General features: G+C 31.7%; 1 protein-coding gene across 9 annotated transcripts; it reads right to left on the bottom strand.

Annotated features, from left to right (window-relative positions):
- Positions 1-363: 363 nt before the first annotated feature.
- LOC132735711 (uncharacterized) lies at positions 364-20,280 on the bottom strand. Of its 9 annotated transcripts, XR_009626492.1 has the most exons (18): positions 20,121-20,280; positions 19,174-19,292; positions 17,617-17,734; positions 13,640-13,815; positions 12,493-12,718; positions 10,859-10,951; positions 10,395-10,664; positions 9,801-9,893; positions 9,337-9,606; positions 8,559-8,615; positions 7,472-7,627; positions 7,227-7,283; positions 6,675-6,788; positions 5,846-5,956; positions 4,800-5,400; positions 3,966-4,076; positions 3,334-3,444; positions 1,783-1,807 (listed from the first exon to the last, which is right to left on the bottom strand). XR_009626492.1 is itself a non-coding variant. In XM_060722696.1 (14 exons), the coding sequence occupies exons 2-14, from the start codon at positions 19,237-19,239 to the stop codon at positions 1,104-1,106; spliced, it is 2,340 nt and encodes a 779-aa protein (XP_060578679.1). In that variant the 5' UTR covers positions 19,240-19,292; positions 20,121-20,258; the 3' UTR covers positions 364-1,103. The 9 variants fall into 9 exon arrangements, 6 of the variants coding, with proteins under 6 accessions (XP_060578679.1, XP_060578678.1, XP_060578676.1 ...); XR_009626493.1 differs by lacking the exon at positions 3,966-4,076 and having other exon boundaries at positions 1,779-1,804; XR_009626491.1 differs by lacking the exon at positions 3,966-4,076 and having other exon boundaries at positions 1,780-1,807.
- Positions 20,281-20,593: the final 313 nt, after the last annotated feature.

Consider the following 20,593-nt stretch of genomic DNA (forward strand, 5'->3'; position numbering starts at 1 on the left):
AATTTGAGATGAATAACCTGAATATATTTCAAACGACTGACTTTTCAATGGCGACTGACCAATAATTGACAGGGACAAAACATTGGGATAAAACATAATTAACTGCCTAAAATATAAAAAATATGGTCTTCTTGTTTACTTTTTATTTATGAAATAGACACATGACAAAATGCTGTTATTTTACTTTTACCTATACACTTCCAATACCACTTAAACAAAATATATATAACAAAAATATTTTAACCAAAATACAATATCTTTAAAAATCTTGAACTAGAATATCGACAAGTCAGCCTATACACTTCCAATTTACACTTGGAGAGGCATAATGTCACTTAAACAAAATAAATATTACCAAAAAATAATATAGCTTTAAAAGTCTTGAACTGGAATATCGACAAGTCACTACACTTATTAGCATTAAATATCACATATCGTGATCGTTAATTCATTAATTGAAAGAATGCAGAGTTTTTATCACTTTGCGACTCCGACATATTGTATTGCATGCTGTTCGTTGACTTTACTTCATTTGCATCATAGAAACATAGTATAAAGAAGCGCCCAATGTTAGCATCACACTTAAATCGCGTCAATGAAATAGTGATTCAATTTGACTATAAACAGTTCTATTATGTATAAGTGATAAATATTATATTCGCGTAGCTTCATTACTTTTTTATTGAAGTCGTTGAATAAAATAATAGAATATAATTTTACTTAAACTCGTTCAATAAATTTAGAATTAAACGTAAACTCATTCAATATCCTCTATAAAATTCATAAACAGGAGTCGATATTTAACATAAAATAATTCATGATCTATAAATAACAATGTGTAGCATAAATTAAATGAAAGCAGACTAACTATTTAATCATCAATGCACAGTTATTTATTTTGGGCAACTTCCAAACTTTTCAATATAAAAATACAGGTAGCAATGAGTGTCACGTAACACATTTCTCTTTTTTAATCTAATAGAGAGAAATGAAGATTAAGTATGTTCATGAATAAACCTATACATAAAACACCGACGTTTGTCAGGACAAAACATGCTAAAAGCTATTTTTTATTTAAGCCCCTACCATGTTCTGCCCTGTGCCTAGACCACGACGAGCACGTCTCGGTGAAAAGGATCTGGTAATGTAAGAGGAGCAGGATTTGTGTCCAAAAGGGAAGTTTTGATTTTATGCTTGGACTCATTATTGCTTATATTTTGCAGGGAATTACTTTTCCTGCTAGAAGAAGCAATGGTTTTGGTTTCGTTTGAATCGCGCTGAGATTCTTGAGGGTACAACATTGATTCTGTCTTCGGGGTTATACTGATACAATGCAATGGATTTGTTTGGAAGTTGCCCTTTATCTTAGCATGTGTTTCAAAATGTTCATGTAAATTAGCTTTGCTACGATCATGCAACGGGTGTGCATCCGGAAAAGAATCCAACTGGCCAGAATCGTTGTCTTTATTCAAACTTTTCGCCTTGATATTTGAACATGATCTTGTTAAACAGGATATATCAGTTATTGCCTTATCTTTTGATATTTTTTCACATTTGCATTCTTTGTTACATTGTGTTATTGAGTTTTCAAAAGGTTTGAATTCGTGTTCACCACAACCTGTATAATCATCAATGTCTGTATTCATTCTTTCAAAATCATTGCTTATTAGCCATTCTTCTACCCGATCTAGTTGACACTTTATCGTTTCTCTACTGCATAAATCATCTTCATTTTCTTTCACTTTGCTATCGGGATGGTCTTTTCCGTCTGATTGTTCCGAATACCAATCAAGCCGTTTCGAGTCTGCTGAAAAGATATTATCAATACAACATATACAAGTGGAGTTCACTATGTTTTCAGAATTTGTTAGTTTTATTACAAGTAATTCTTTTTTCATTTTGTGACGTGTAAGCCTTTATAGGTTGAATGATAACAGTTAATACGTACACTCTTTTTAGGTTAAAAACCTATTTCCAAAAGCATGAATAGGAAGTCATAATATGGATTTTAGTGCAGCCATAAAGATCCTCATTAATGAGGGAACAAGCGCCAGAAAAATCCATCAATGCAAGTTTGATGTGTATGGTGATAGTAGCCACAAAGTATTCCAAAGTGACAAGCATAATTTAAATTTGGGCTTCAAAATGCTTTTTTAATGGGATACATGAAAATTTAGGCATGTCAAAAGTATATGCGAAATGGGTACAAATAAACTAGAACATGCAAGATCGTCAGCAAAGTCAATATATTCTAAAACTGTACAATGTCAATCCAGAAATTATCCATACAATTCCTTAACAGAACATGAAACATCAACACTGGGATCGAGATAATAAAAATGAGCCTATGCAATGGAAGAGCCCCAGCTCATCCCGCGTAAGACAATTCGTAAATGTAATGTCTTTTAACGTGTTTTTGAACTCCAAAGGGATCATACTGATACTAGATTGCAAGCCTGCTGGTACTTCAATTACAGAAAAATACAATGAAAATACAAATAAAGGGGGTGATCTTTCGGAAGCTATGGAACAAAAATGTCATACGAAAATTGGACTCGGTTCCATTATAAAAGCTGCTTGACTCAAGACGAGCAAAGATATTTGAAGAAAAACTTGAAAAAAGGTACTTAGATCCTAAGAAAGGTAAAAAAGATTCAATATTGAAGTAATACTTTACATGATATACAAGGGTAATGACTGATTTTTAAGTGTTTTCACAATATCTCTTCTACGTGACTAACGCAGTTAGGTTTTCGTGCATACTTTGAGCTAGTTTTTATAATGTACATGAATTTTAAATGCCATTTCTATTGCGAAAATTGAAATCTGAATTCACATAGCAATATTTTACATTGAAATACTTTAAACTTTTCAAAAATGTCATGAAAATTAGCATGAATCTGGAGGCAAACTGCTTCAAGTCTGATCAAGAGTGATATTGTTAAAGTATAACAGCTCTCGCGCGCTGTCCCAAGCACCGGCTTGAGTCCTGCTATCAAAGCAAAACAAAGGAGAAGCTAGCCGATGGCGTCCTCGTTTGCACTATTATGCCCAAAGCTTCAGTTGAAGTAAGTGAGAGTAAGTTTGAAACTTTAGACACCTGGCATACAGCCCAGACCTGGCCCCAGTGATAACTATCTGTTTTTCACGATTAATTTACATTTGGCATGCGCAAATATACCGGGTAGAAAACAATAAGTAGATTAATGATAAATGCAATGTCATACCAATTAGCGTTTATATTTTGAAACGAACTAATCCTTTAAATAATTGTACCTTTTTAAAATGGATGTTTATTACCAAGAAGAAGTTAGTATAAAAAAGTATTGTTACCATTCTGTTTACAGCTCTCATTGCCGGTGACCGACAAGTGTCCAGAAGAATGATAATTTACATCCTGTTCAAAAGTTTCTTCCCTTGGGAATTCAGCACAGGTCATTTGATCTGTAGAAGGCGAAATGGTTATAATATCTTAAAAAGGATTAAATTTTTAAGTTATGCTTTACATCTTATACGTGAGTAATGACTGATTTTTAAGTGTTTGTCACCATATGTCAACTGCGTGTCTAACGCAGTAAGGTTTTTGTGCATACTGTGAGCTATTTTATTGTTATATACATGGAGTTTTAGTGCAATCTGAATTCACATAACAATATTTGTCTTTGAAATATATTAATTTTGTAAATAAAAATCATGAAAATTAGCATGAATCTTTAGACACCTGGCATACAGCCCAGACCTGGCCCCAGTGATAACTATCTGTTTTTCACGATTAATTTCATTTGGCATGCGCAAATAAACCGGATACAAAACAATAAATAGATTAATGATAAATACAATGACATACAAATTAGCATTTATAATTTGAAAAGAAATAATCCTTTAAATATTTGTACCTTTTTAAAATGAAATGTTTATTTAAATTTAATTTACTAAAAAGAAGTTAGGATAGAAAGTACTGTTACCATTATCTTTACCGCTCTCATTGCCGTTGACCGACAAGTATCCAGAAAAATGAGAATTTACATCCTGTTCAAAAGTTTCGTCATTTGGGAATTCAGCACACGTCATTTGATCTGTAGAAGGCGAAATGGTAATAATATCTTAAAAAGGATTAAATTTTCAAAAATACTTTACATTTCATACGTGAGTAATGACTGATTTTTAAGTGTTTTTCGCCATATTTCTAATGCGTGACTAACGCAGTTAGTGCTACCTTTTGCATACTGTGATATATTTTTGTAATGTACATGAACATAAAGTACCGGTTGCATTGTGGAAATTGCAATCTGAATTCACATAACAATAGCGTCTTTGAAATACATTTTCAAAATTTTCATCTATATTACATGAATCTAGAGACATTCTGCTTTAAGTCTGATCATGAGTGATATTGTTTAGGTGTAGGATCTTTCACGCGTTGTCCTTAGCACCAGCTTAAGTCTTGCTATCAAAGCAAAACGAAGGTGAAGATAGTCGACTGCGTCCTTGTTTTGCATTATTATGCCCAAAGCTTCAAACAGTGAGAGTAAGTTCTTATAGTTTAATCATTCGACATACAGTCCGACTTGGTCCCAACAATTATTACAAGTTTCGCAATTTGCAATTGCTAAGAACAAGATTTCAAGATTATAAAGATCTTAAAGCTGTTTTACAGGCTCGATATGTGGACCAAAAAGACTCATAAATATTAATATTGTTGAGGAAATTTCGATATATGAAATGATTCTTAATTCTATAAATTCACTTTCTGGAATAAAAGTTTGCAACTTAATTATTGTAACGTAAATGTGTCTTACCTCGGTCTTTACAGCTGGCATTTACTGACATATAGCCTGAAGAGCATCCATTCAAATGTGTTCCGTCTTCTTGCTGCGTTGATTCAAGAAGAATATGTTGACATATTTTCTGCTTTGTGTAACCTATTTTCTTTGAAACGTCAGAACTCGGCAAGTCAAGTGTAGCACTGTTTCCAAAAGATCTTTCGATTTGGAATTCGGAGAGGATCCCCTCTTCTTGATGAAAGAAAGTACAACAGTCATAATCACAATCGCAATGCATTAGATATACTGTAGTACTAAAAAATATCAGTATGATTAATTTCATTTGGCATGCGCAAATAAACCGGGTACAAAACAAGAAATAGATTAATGATAAATACAATTACATACCAATTAGCATTAATAATTTGAAAAGAAATAACCCTTCACTTAATTGAACCTTTTTAAAATGAAATGTTTATTTAAATTTAATTTACTAAAAAGAATTTAGGATAGAAAGTATTGTTACCATTATCTTTACTGCTCTCATTGGCGGTGACCGACAAGTGTCCAAAAGAATGAGAATTTACATCCTGTTCAAAAGTTTCGTCCTTTGGGAATTCAGCACACGTTATTTGATCTGTAGAAGGCGAAATGGTAATAATATCTTAAAAGGATTAAATTTTCAAAAATACTTAACATTTCATATGTGAGTAATGACTGACTTTTAAGTGTTTTTCACCATATTTCTAATGCGTGACTAAAGTGTAGCACTGTTTCCAAAAGATCTCTCGATTTGGAATTCGGAGAGGATCCCCTCTTCTGGATGAAAGAAAGTACAACAGTCATTATCACAATCGCAATGCTTTAGATATACTGTAGTATTTAATAGTATTAGTATTTTATTAATTAGTATTAGCATGCGCAAATAAACCGGGTACAAAACAATAAATAGATTAATGATAAAGACAATGTGATACAATTAGCATTTATAATTTGAAAAGAAATAATCCTTTAAATAATTGAACCTTTTTAATATGAAATGTTTATTACTAAAAGGAAGTCAGGATAGAAAGTAATGTTACCATTATCTTTAACGCTCTCATTGCCGAAGACCGACAAGTATCCAGAAGAATGAGAATTTACATCCTGTTCAAAAGTTTCGTCCTTTGGGAATTCAGCACTCGTCATTTGATCTGTAGAAGGCAAAATGGTAATAATATCTTTAAAAGAAAAACATCAAGTAATACCTTACATTATATACGTGAGTAACGACTGGTTTTTAAGTGTTTTTCACCATATTTCTAATGCGTGACTAACGCAGTTAGCGCTACTTTTTGCATACTATACTATGATACATTTTTGTCATGTACATGAATTTTAAGTGCCGGTTGCATTGTGGAAATTGCAATCTGAATTCATATAACAATATTGTTCTTTGAAATACATTTTCAAAATTTTCATCTATTTTACATGAATCTAGAGACATTCTGCTTAAAGTCTGATCATGGGTGATATTGTTTAAGTGTAACATCTCTCGCGCGTTGTCCTTAGCACCAGTTTAAGTCTTACTATCAAAGCAAAACGAAGGTGAAGATAGTCGACTGCGTCCTTGTTTTGCATTATATGGATTTCGAAGAGGATCCCCTCTACTGGATGAAAGAAAGTACAACAGTCAGAATCACAATAGCAATGCATTAGATATACTGTAGAGCTATTAATGTTAGTATGATTCATTTTCATTTGACATGCGTAAATATACCTGATATAACACAGTAATAAATAAATAAATGACAAATACAATGTCATACAAATAAGCGTTCTTTATTTGAAAACAACTAATCCTTAAGAAATCGTACCTTTTCAAAATGAATGTTTATTACTAAAAAGAAGTTAGGTAAAAAATGTTGTTACCATTCTGTTTACAGCTGCTCTCATTGCCGTTGACCGACAAGTGTCCAGAAGAATTACAATTTACATCCTGTTTAAAAGTTCCTTCACTTGGAAATTCAGCACAGGTGATTTGATCTGTAAAAGGCGAAATTATTTTATATTTTTTTCCTATCTTTTATACATAACGATATAGATATATGTTGTACTCTCAGTTACTATAAGAATACGTGTTTGTGTATGTACAACCAAACATTTTATATTGTTATTGGTTATCTTTATAAAATGTGTTGCTGCAACTCTAAAAAACAGAAATAACAAATAAACGCGAGTTCGTTTTTTTTATTTTTGAATTTGTAATAAATGTAAGTAATATGTTCCGCCCGTTACAAATTGACCTAATTTGGTATTGAAACAAAATTAACTGAAACGTTTTATGATACTTTGAAAGGTATATCTAGCAATGCTTAGATCTCTGTAACACAGAAACGAATTTGTGTTAATAACGTTGTCAGTTTTGGTTTGGCTCCACATATTTATACATTTTTATCAATCAGTATCATAGAAACGCTTTACCTGTTTCCATTATGTCATTTTCATATATTTCCAGGGAAGTCTGACTGATTACAGAATCTACAAAACAGCAAAATAAAGTTGAATATGTTTTGAAGGTTTGCATGTTATATGATATTGCATGTCCAGTATCCTAATTATTTACGAAAGTGGATTAATAGATATTCAAATATCAAAGGTAATTTTTAAAAAAATATATACTTTCTTAAATAAGCTTCCAGCAGTTTGTCATCTATGAGAACTTTTACCTATTTCTGTACAGCTCCTGACTGTCGGATATGCCACACAATTCCTTTGTGTGTTTTCTCCATATGTCTTATCAAGGTGCGACCATTTCCATAAGTCCTGCTCTACATGTTCTGTGTTTATTTCTTCAGCCGAGATTGCAAGAAAACTATCTTCATCTTGACGAAGAACAATACGAAAGTCAAACCAAGCAACTAGCATTATAAATCTAAATTTAATTATTGATAAAAAAATACACGTCTAGCCAATGACGAAAAAAAAAATTTTAAGCTAAAATGAAAACACATGCATGATATAAATAGAAACATAGATTTCAAGGGCTCTCTTGCACATATCCTATCGCGATTGTCTTGAAAAAAAGACAATACAAGAGTAAGAAGTCGATTAGCGATACATTCGTGTATTTTTAAGACGAAAAAGAAACATGATAACAATAAGGACACCTAATAAAAAAGCAGCAACTATTTTTTAAATCGTTCGTGTACGTTTTGAAATGAGTATTCACTTTTTAAAAGTTGAAATAAAAATTAATCTAACCACTCTGTTTACAGCTATTGTTGCCCCTCACAGACAAGTGTCCAAAAGAATTTGAAATAACACAATGTTCAAAATTTTTCCCCGTTTGCAAATCAGCAAAGGTGTTCTGATATGTAGTAGAAAATGACAATATATTAATTTGTTTGGTTTGACCCACCCTTATGCAACAATATATAGCTATGTTTGACTTTCTGTAACTATTATAATATTTTTGTGCATATATGTATATTGTTTCGTATATAAGTCATATGTGCTTGACATTATTTTGTACAAAAAATAATAAAACTTTAACAGTTATTAAATGTAAACAATATATTACGCCAGTTATGTACTAAAAGAGTTATATTTTAAACAAAATAAATTAATGAAAATATTCACTTATTGATGCATTTAGAATTATATTTTTTAATGCCGAAACCTTTGTAACGCACGAGGTATCTCGCGCAATATTTCAAAATAGTGTTTTGAAAAAATGATTAATCTTATCAAGTGTCGGTACTGCTAGTTACGAATATTTTTCAATACTTTATATCAATAAATAAAATGCTCTACCTGTGTCCATAAGATCATTTTCATATACTTCCAAGGAAATCTGACTGTTCACCGAATCTACAAATCACCAATACGTTTAATGTTAATTCTTTGAAATTTGAATGCATGCATTTTCGACTGCAGATGCAAACTGCCAGTATCTATCTCGAGGGTGACAGTTTACGACGATAACGAGTCAATGCCAAACAGTAGCTTTAAATTACCTGAAAGCTAAATATTCCTGTCTGTGCCGACAGACGATGTGTGATTATAAATCTTATGTCGGAAAGAAATTACGAAAACGGATATTATACTCTATCAGTTAATGCAGCGTTTGAATATACAATGTCAGTCAAAACAGAAAAATTATTTCATCCGAAGCACCAACTTCATTTATCATAAATTATATTAAACGACCGAATAACGTCTTTTCATACAATGGAATGAATGCATTGAAAGATAATGTGAAAACATCTTCAAATCCGTGAGTTTAGCCCCGAGTTCCACTACTTAAATGAACTTTCTTTGTATGAAAGTTGTTTTTTTTTCCATGTGAATACAAGTGATAGCATATTGCTATCGATACTATGTCTTAAATGGTGGAAAATAGTCACACGTGAATTAATAACTCATACAGCAAATAAAACGTTACAAACACTTGCATTATGCCATTTTTCAAGTTACATTAATATTTTTGAGGAAATGCGTTGTTTGAAACGATTCTTAATTATAATACTATTAATTCATTTGCTAAAATACAAGTTTGCAACAAAATTATTGTACCGTAAAAGTGTCTTACCTCGGTCTTTACAGCTGGCAATTTCTGGTATATAGCCTGAAACGCATCCGTTTAAATGCGACCAGTCTTCTTGCTGCGTTGATTCAAGAAGAATATGTTGACATATTTTCTGCTTTGTGTAACCTATTTTCTTTGAAACGTCAGAAATCGGAAAGTCAATTGTAGCATTGTTTCCAAAGGATCTTTCGATTTGTGATTCGGAGAGGATCCGCTCTTTTGGATGAAAGAAATTACAACAGTCAGGATCACAATCGCAACGCATAAGATATACTGTAGCATTAAAAAGAATTAGTATGATTAATTTTCATTTGACATGCGCAAATATACCGGGTACAAACCAATAAATAGATAAATGATAAATACAATGGCATACCAATTAGCGTTTATAATTTGAAACGAACTAATCCTTTAAATAATTATACCTTTTTAAAATGAATGTTTATTATCAAGAAGAAGTTAGTTACCATTATATTTGCTGCTACTTTCACTGCCGTTGACCGAATTTACATCCTGTTCAAAAGTTTCTTCCCTTGGGAATTCAGCGCAGGTCATTTGATCTGTAGAAGGCGAAATGGTTATAATATCTTAAAAAGGATTAAATTTTTAAGTTATGCTTTACATCTTATACGTGAGTAATGACTGATTTTTAAGTGTTATTCACCATATTTCTACTGCGTGACTAACGCAGTTAGCGCTACTTTGCATGTGAGCTATTTTGTAATGGATTTAAAGTGTCGATTGCATTGTGAAAGTTACAATCTTAATTCATATAACAACATTGTTTAAATACATTTTCAAAATATTAATGAAATACAAGTGATAACATATTGCTATCGATACTATGTCTTAAATGGTGGAAAATAGTCACACGTGAATTAATAACTCATACAGCAAAAAAAAAAAAACGTTACAAACACTTGCATTATGCCATTTTTCAAGTTACATCAATATTGTTGAGGAAAAGCGCTATTTGAAACGATTCTTAATTATAATACTATTAATTCATTTGCTAAAATACAAGTTTGCACCAAAATTATTGTACCGTAAAAGTGTCTTACCTCGGTCTTTACAGCTGGCAATTTCTGGTATATAGCCTAAAACGCATCCGTTTAAATGCAACCAGTCTTCTTGCTGCGTTGATTCAAGAAGAATATGTTGACATAGTTTCTGCTTTATGTAACCTATTTTCTTTGAAACGTCAGAAATCGGAAAGTCAATTGTAGCATTGTTTCCAAAGGATCTTTCGATTTGTGATTCGGAGAGGATCCGCTCTTTTGGATGAAAGAAATTACAACAGTCAGAATCACAATCGCAACGCATCAGATATACTGTAGCATTAAAAAGAATTAGTATGATTAATTTTCATTTGACATGCGCAAATATACCGGGGACAAACCAATAAATAGATAAATGATAAATACAATGGCATACCAATTAGCGTTTATAATTTGAAACGAACTAATCCTTTAAATAATTATACCTTTTTAAAATGAATGTTTATTATCAAGAAGAAGTTAGTTACCATTATATTTGCTGCTACTTTCACTGCCGTTGACCGAATTTACATCCTGTTCAAAAGTTTCTTCCCTTGGGAATTCAGCGCAGGTCATTTGATCTGTAGAAGGCGAAATGGTTATAATATCTTAAAAAGGATTAAATTTTTAAGTTATGCTTTACATCTTATACGTGAGTAATGACTGATTTTTAAGTGTTATTCACCATATTTCTACTGCGTGACTAACGCAGTTAGCGCTACTTTGCATGTGAGCTATTTTGTAATGGATTTAAAGTGTCGATTGCATTGTGAAAGTTACAATCTTAATTCATATAACAACATTGTTTAAATACATTTTCAAAATTTTAATGAAAATTAGATAAATCTTGAGGCATACTGCTTTTAGTCTGATCATAAGTGATATTGTTTAAGTGTAACATCTTTGGCGCGTTGTCCTAAGCACCGGCTAAAACCTTGCTATCAAAGCAAAACGAAGGTGAAGTTAGTCGACTGCGTAGAAAATGGTAAATATTAATTTGTTTGGTTTTACCCAATTTTATACAACAATATATAGCTCGTATGTTTGACTTACTCTAACTATTTTAAATATTTTGTGCAAATTTACAGCGCCACAATGTTAATTTTTCGTATATAAGCCATATGTGCTTGACACTTTTTTGTACAAAAAATAATTAAACTTCTGATTTTACAGTTTTTGAAATCTTAACAATATTCACGCCAGTTATGTATTAAGAGATTTAATAATGAAACAAAATTAAATCCATAAGAATATTCATTTATTGATGCATTTAAAAATACAATACGTAATGCCGAAACCTTTGTAACGCACGAGGTTTCTCGCGTAATATTTCAAAATAATATTATGAAAATTGATTTATTTTAATAAGGGTCGGTATTAACTTTGAGAATTGTTAGTAACGAATATTTTTCAATACTTTATATCAATCAATAAAATGCTCTACCTGTTTCCATAAGATCATTTTCATATACTTCCAAGGAAATCTGACCGAATCTACATATCACCAAAACGTTTAAAGTTAATTCTTTGAAATTTGAATGCATGCATTTTCGACTGCAGGTACAAACCGGAATGTGTATCTCGAGGTTGACTCTTTACGACGATAACGAGTCAATGTCAAACAGTAGCTTTAAATTACCCGAAAGCAAAATATTCCTGTCTGTGATGACAGCCGAAGTTTGAATTTAAATCTTAGTTCCGAAAGAAATTATGTAAACGGATATTATACTTTATAAGTTTATGCAGCGTTTGAATATACAATTTACGTCAAAACATAAAAATGATTTCAGCCGAAGCACCGGCTTCATTTATATAAAAGATATAAAAATTGACTCGAAATAACGTCTTTTCATACAATGGCACGAGTACGTCCTCGGATGTTTTTAAATTAAAAAATGTAACCATTATTTTATGTTTGAATGTTTGATTCTGCTTAAGCCTATGAATTTACCACTATCGTCAATGACATGCTCAAACAAGCCAAGTCTGAAATATTGAACCATTTTAAATTCTGCTGTTTTCGGCATGGATTCAGCAATTCGCTATTTCACACGGACTTTAACATTTGAATAATCATGTCTGGTATGTATTCTTTTCCTTTTTTATTCCTGAGTAGTTTTACCTGTTTCTGTACAGCGTGTAACTGCCGGGTTTCCAACAGAGTGTCCGCCCTCATTTTGAAATACAATATTCTCAACAGGAAGTTTCCACTTATCCTCATTTATGTAAACATGTCGTCTTGTGGTTTGGAAACAAACGCAAGCAATCGATATCATCGTTACGCGAACCTTTCCAAGGAACGACTGATTGAAGTAAAGGTAGGCAATCCTAACGGGCACCACAAGGAACTAAAAAATTGACAAAATAGGTCAGAGATATACCCTAAATACACCTGAATACCATTTTTAAACAAAAAAAATCCGTACGGAAATAGAGCTTTGGCCACTCTCCTTAAATTTAATCTTGGATGTTAGAAGGGCCCTTTTTCAGAAATAAGGAACCTTTAAATAATCTACAATATCATCATTATAAAAAATGTTTTCTCTTTCATTTTTGGTAAAAAACAAAAATATACTATTCCGCTAACAATCCACATAAGCAAACTTATTTATTCTAAACAAAAATAATGAAATATGTATAAAATGTTACCCTACCACACCCATTTGTAAAACGTGTTTTACCAATATCCTACTCAGAGAACCTTATTAATTAAATCCCTTAAATTTACTAAAATGAGTGCCTGTTTTCAAAGTTTCAATAATTTTTTAAACGTGTACTGGTTGATCTTGTAAAATATCAAATACTTCTACCGTCTTGTTTTGATTTTATTGCACTTTGAAAATATCAAGTACCATATTGCCTTTGAATTATTTAGCCATAAATACTTATATTAATTAAATAATGAACATCAAACACTTTCGTCCTCTTAAATGGGATACGAGAGATACATTAATTATGTTAAAAAGAAAAAAAAGGAAAAAGAAATTGACCTCCGGAGAAGTTTAAATGTATTAAACAGTAGTTCTCGCCTATTAGAATACTCTTCAAAGCGGAGATAATGCATAAGGATGCATGGTCATACCTTGACACTTATCAGACAGAACGTTTTTGAATAAGAACATCTCTGTTGTACCAACAACATGTTATGTAAAATTATTGACAAAGACTTGTTGTCATGATTCGGAGCAACATTCTTATTTTGGTGTTTATAGAGTTGTATTGAACACAAATCATACATACAATATTCATGATATACAACTGAAACATACGATTTCGGAAACAGCATCTCTTATTAACTTTGTACCCTGACGCTGTGCAATTGATATCATCTTTATCAGCATTGCTATGATCCCGACGCCAAATATTGAATCTGCTGCAGCCGAACACACCATCCATAATCGAGTTGACATTCCTGTCTCGCACGCCACCATACTAATAAACACTACTGAAAGTTTTTGAGATATGCAGTGATTTAACGTATCTATCATAATTTCACTCTATATAAATTATGTTCAATACAAGTTAAGAAAAAAAGATTTACTTGTAAGTATTTTCATTTATGAAAACTTACAGAATAATATTTTTGATAATGGCAAGTTTAGAGTACGAGTCACATGTATGAAACTATAAATTTGTCACATGACATGAAAATGACAATTTAGGATATCGCTTAATGCCTGTTCGTTATTAAATATAAAATGTCTTTTACTGTATTAGTTGAAATGCTTAATTATATATTGTTATTGAAATACATTGAAATCATAGTTAATTCAGACAATTCCGAGCAGGTCTTTTTTCCCCACTCTTATCTCCCCCACCCCTCCTAAAAAAAGACAGAATGACAAATTATATTTATACATTTATTTCAGTAGTTCTTGAGTTATTGCCAAATTTCACATAGTTGCTCTATAAATCATGCGCACTTAAAAATGATTTACTAGTAACTAATTTCATTCATGAAAACAATATAAAATAATTTGTCTTTATAATGATCTTAAGTTTATGTCACATGTATGAACATAAAGACAAAAAACATGAAGAAAAAAATTAATAAGATCAATTCATACCACGACTACTAAATAATCGAGGGTTCAAAGGTAAAAGGTAATAACTGCCATTTTCAAGATTTCGAGAAAAACGCAAAAAACATATTTTTTTAATACAACTTTATTTTCCGTAATATTGTTGTAACAATTTTGATTCTCCCATATTTGTTGACTACATTAGATCATATTTTGTTTAGTTTACATTGTTTGGTGCTGATAAAACACTGTAATTATAGTTTGTTTTAAAGTTCTAAGATCAAAATAATATCATTTTACAGAAGTAAAAGGTAATAAATGTACTTAGATCCTGTCAAGACTACAAGTTTGAGCGGTAAAAGGTAATAACTGCACTTACGACCTTTTACTTCTGAAGGTTTAGCAATAAAAGTTTGAGATAAACTGTGGTAAAAGGTTATAAGTGCAGTTATAGCCTTGTTCCTCTGAAAAATTTAGATGTTGCAGTAATTGTTACTGTTGCAAATTTATCAATTATGTCCTTACTTTGAAGAACCTTACGTAATGTAATTAACACAATGCACAGTAATACTCGTACACAAAATTCACACTTTTCATTCATAGAAATATGAAATATGTACCTGCTCAATATTTAGATTCTACAGAAATAAATTAATAACTAAAAAGTTTACGAAAATACGCACTAAAATCTAAGTTTACAAATTTCATTTATTTTGAATGTTCTCTGGTATATAATCGAACTGAAGTCAAACAGACCCCAGACATTAGCAATTAAGGATATTAGTGACCCATACCATAGTTAAGTAAATAAAGACTACTCTTTCATGTCACAAAATGTGAATGTTTGTCATTAATTATTCTATGACCTCCACTCATTTTCTTCACTCTCACTAACAGAAGGCACTGAAAGTTTGTCTTTTATAGATTTGCTGCATGGCAATGACTCATAGTATGATTCGCACTCCTTCGGAATTGTTCCAGAGGCAACAAGTGACATCAAATCAGCTTTTGCAGCAGATATTGGAAGCTTCTCTGTATAAGCCTTTCGTGGAGCCTGCAGAGACTATTCTTTGCTTCTGTTCTTCTTCTGCATTAACCTAACTGCCTTGAGCTCACTAACCACAAAACCATAGCTCACAACAATACTGTATTTTTGTCTTTATCTATCTCCAGTCATTACGTCATTTGATAACGTCACATGTTTAGCAGCAAAACAAAACTACATATAGATGTTATTTTATAGGGGAAAAGGAGAATGAAACCATTTAATTATTCTAAAAACATTATTAAAAGCAGGATAAAACAAATACATGGTTGATGTCGGGCTGGAGAAGGTTTATCCGATTCACTGCGAAAGTGAATCTTGGCTTGCTAAGGCTCGCCAAGATACACTTTCTAACTCACCGGATAAGCCTTATCCATCCCTAAATCAACCATGTATTTTATATATATTCAGCCAATTAACACGTTCACCATCAACATCGATTTGCATTGAGCCAAAGTTTTGTTCTTTGTACAACTTGTAATCTAGTATGTCATTGTATTTTATTAGAACGACAATATATGGTTGCTTCCGGCGTGCTTATGATATAACTGTTTCCCACTGCGATGGAACATGAACTATTGTAAGGCTTTTTGCATGCTTGACAGATGCATGTATGGAATTTGCATTCCATTAATGAATGGCCAATTTCAAGAAATGTGTGGTTTTACCATTGATGTGAGGTATATCTTGGACACAGTGAACTAAGCAACTTGCAACAAACTGATTGCAATTCTGTCCTCCACATGCATTACTATATAATGTCACTTCTTCAATACCAGATGTCTTACTTGCAACAGAGGTTACATACAAGTACACAAAAGTTCCTACTTTGCACGAGCCTGGTTTCCCCATGTGTCTCATCCAACAGATAACAAGTCCCGTTACCATTTCCCAGTTCATAGAATGACAAATTGCAACAACACAGTTTTCTTTTGTAACGAAGATCACCAATGAAACTGAGTGGTGTTTTCAAAATAGCCTGGATATCAAATGCCGACACAGAAAACTTTGGATCTTTCTTTGTGCGTTTTTTATCGGCTGATTTTTGCATTCTTGCACTGTTTTTTTTCTTTTTGGTCACTTGGTGTACTTGATATTTTGTTTTTGTTGCCTCATCTAGTCTATCTTCTATTCTCAAAGTGTCATACAGATTGCAGAGTGGACATTGACGGAAGAAAAAAGTTATATTCTGTACTAAAAATGATTCTGTACACAGCCTCTGAAACACACTTTCTATTTTGTCCTTTGCATTTTTCTACATACAGTGAGTATATTCGTTTTATATTTAAATCTTGCGTTAGATACTTCCTGTTTGGGTCTTCGTGTGTAGTGTGATTCAACAGTCAGAAAGCTTTCGTTGTGTTTCTTTACAAATGATCTGTGATATTCCATGGTTTTATTTCCAGGCACAGCTTTCCCTCTCTTGTCATTTCCAACATATAACCCTGCCACTTTGTGCTTAACTGCGTTTGCAACTGTTTTGGAACCGACATCGATAGTTTTTAGTAAAAAATTCTGGAAACAATGTTCCCTCGGAAGCATTAATCACAACAAAATTACATAAAAATTGCAGACTCGGTTTGATTGAGTCTGTACATGAGAGATAATGAATAAGTGCAACATCCCTCACGCCCTCTTTTCTACCTGTGTGAAAAACGAATTCGAAATGGGTCTTTGTTTTGTTCTCTGTTTAGATACATTCTCTGGTTCTTTATTGGCAACATGGAAACAAATGAATTGCCTCTGACTTATGTAATCACCCATTGACCAGTATGTACTGAATATTTTCTGTCTTTCATATTCGGTTATATTCTCGCTGCATTTAATTCTAAAAGATAAATTTCGTGGGAAAAGAGATAACAGATAGTGCCTGTGAACTGTATGAATGCAGCATTCTGTCAGAGGAAAAAGGTGATAAAATCAGTTATAACCTTTTTCCACTACAGATTCTTCACAACATGTGGAACAACAAGTAAACAACAGGTAATAAGTACACTTAGAACCTTTTACCCCTAAATAATTTGTAGAAAAGAAGTTATAACAAAATACTTTTTAATTTTTTGCCCTTATAAGGATTGAATATTTATATAATATTTTCGTCAGACATAAAGGACAATAAGTACATTATAAAAAACATAAAATGTCAATTTCGGCAAAAGTGGCAGTTATAACTTTTTACCTTTGAACCCTCCACTTGTAACGATAATGATTATATCCCCTTTCATGTGGATTCCATTTGGTGGTCCATATAGCTCCATTTTATTCTCACGGTTCGTTGCATTCGTGGTGAAACCTACCTAAAGATATGTTATAAAATAATTCTTAACAAACTGTTACAAAATTTACATTTTAAGATCGGGTTTATTTGCATGCACTTAATTAAGCAATTTAAGGTTGTTTATTCCGATGTCGAATCCTTTCTGTTAATTGAACATATTTTTTGTTGGTTAGAAATAAAGATATTTATGGAACAAACGATGCATCTGAGACATTAATGTCAACTGATTATTACTACATTGGCATGCATGTATTTATTTTATCTATTTGTTCATTTACCTTATATTAATGTCTTTTGTTTTTCAAAATTTAGATTTGTATATGTGTTGTTTGCGTACACATGTATTATCAAAAGCATTTTTTTGCCGATTTTCTTTAAAATTTGAAATCTTTGGCAGAAATCGTAACAAGTGTATCTGAAATTATGATATGATTGACCAATAATGAGGATCGTCAGGTAAAGAGTTATTTTGTAATTTTTGGAAAAAAAAAACAACAAAAAAAAACAACATAAAGCTACAAATTCAGCACGTAATAACTTCACTCTTTGCGCGTAAGCGAACACGTTAATAGACATCGTCATACTACGTCATTTTATGACGTCATTAAAATAGCGTTTTTGCGGACAATGCGTTGCGCTGACGCATGGAATTTATGCATGTGTAGAAAAAGCCTCGAAATTAAAGCGACTGAAAGCGACCCCAATTTTTGATAAAAAATTGAAGTTTTTCTTTAAGACAAATATTTGGAGATTGTGTAATGTATCATGCTCATTTCAGAATGGAAATATGTATGAATAAATCATTCCATAAAATATAGTTTTATATACATATGGATCACAAAATTAGTCTCTTACATTTAGTTAGATTTTGGACTGGAAAAATAAACACATTTGATCAGTTTAAAATTAAATATTACGTTTTTTACTCACGCGTAAATAACCTAGTTCTTTAACAAAGCATTTGTATCTCAATGATTATTTGACAAGTAATATAAAATGCTTAAAGTGGTTTAAGTTTTATTGCTATCGTACACAAGATATTCGTTGTAATTTCTTGAATGTTTTATTAACCATACGGGGATTATTGTCAACGGAAATGTAGAGACTATGGTTATCAATATGTATGCTCTGTTCATTTACGGTATTATTCTTTGCTAGTATCAGCATCTAAATTGAATTGACTTCAATAATTCTTTTTAAACATAAGACTAAAATAAATACTTTTATACGACAATCGGACGGTCATGGCTAATCATTTATGAAATGATTATCGATATCTACGATCTCTACAATGACTGTTAATCTGTTAGGCATCAACCGAACATTTTGATATTGTGCATATATTTTGTAATTAAAAAAGCTAATTGGAAAAGCATAAATCCATCATGTTAATCGTAAAGCAACGCATTTATCCTCAGTCCCGCATTAATAAAATAAAACTCGTAGGAAAACACTTACTTCATTTTTATTAGGTAATGCTGGCTTTTCTGCTGGCGGATAGAACCTTGCTCCCCTTTTCCCCATTATCTGTTGTGTTTTATTGTTTTAATAGAAAATTAATTCTGCTTAAAGGAATTCTAAAAAATAAAAAAAATACATTTATGCATATATATTTCTCAATGCTAAACATCATTACAATTTAACTTTATTTATTGCCACAAGAAATATTAACCGAAACTAGTCGCATGGTTAAATTCCTCTCAGGGAGATTGCTGAGCTGTTTATTTTCTAAATCATTTATTATTTTAATCTTCTATTTTCTAACACTATTTTATTTGACAATTATCTTTTATTCAATTGAATTTGTGAATTACATGTAGCAACAGATAAATAGTTAGTTAGTTATTAAATGTTTCCAGATGTGTTTCTAATATATTTTTAATTATACGTTCCTTTCAATCACCTTTTCACATACATCTCGTTTTATTACTGCGTCTTAGTTGAAAGAAATCTATATACATAATGCATTTCATGATTTAACATTTGCTAAAATCCTGACTTATTCAAAAAAGGTGAAAAACAAATTGTCTTATAACACATACAGATATTTATGCCCTCAGGGTGAACAAAGTGGCAATGCAAAGTTTATACAATTCATAAAATTGTTTATCATCCTTATCATCATAGTTCCACTGTACTTTTTATCGACAAAATATACACCGACAAATGTTTTTTTATTGAAAATGCTGTTTAAAATGTTTAACCATACAAACAAAAATGAGTGTACTTTTTGTATTTAAACCGCAATCGATACTTTCTATAAATTCTGAAATCTTCTAAATGGTTTAAATAGTCGTAATATATCTATCTTACAAATTTGATTGATGAATAATTTGTATAACTCCACTAAATGTTATGACCAAAATGCGACAATCAAATATTAAACAAGAAATAAAAAGTCTAACCGTAAACTGTAGATAATGTTCCACCGTTTGCGATGCCGCAAGCGTCATAAGCTTTTATACCCATCAATTTGGTGTATGTGCGTAGAAGATTTAAGTTGGTTTAAATAGGTGATTTTATAACGGAAATACCCTAACAAATACACTCATTTTAATTTTACGAAATACTTTAAATATATGAGCCGCGTCATGACAAAACCAACATAATGGGTTTGCGACCAGCATTGATCAAGACCAGCCTGCGCGTCCGCGCAGTCTAATCAGGATCCATGCTGTTCGCTTATAAACCTTTTACAAGTTTTGAAAGGATGTGACGTCATGTGCGACACCAGGCGTTCGAAAATGTGCTCCGACAAAATTTAATTTAATTTAATTTTTTCATGGTAATTACTGCAAGATAGATGACGACACTTGTTGAAAACGTGGATTATGATCGATAGTATCATTTGGAAAAGGAACTTTTGAAATTTGTTGTA

This window comes from Ruditapes philippinarum, unplaced genomic scaffold (assembly GCF_026571515.1).
Source record: "Ruditapes philippinarum isolate M1 unplaced genomic scaffold, ASM2657151v2 ctg2228_1_1_1_1, whole genome shotgun sequence".
Classification (NCBI taxonomy): Eukaryota; Metazoa; Mollusca; class Bivalvia; order Venerida; family Veneridae; genus Ruditapes; species Ruditapes philippinarum.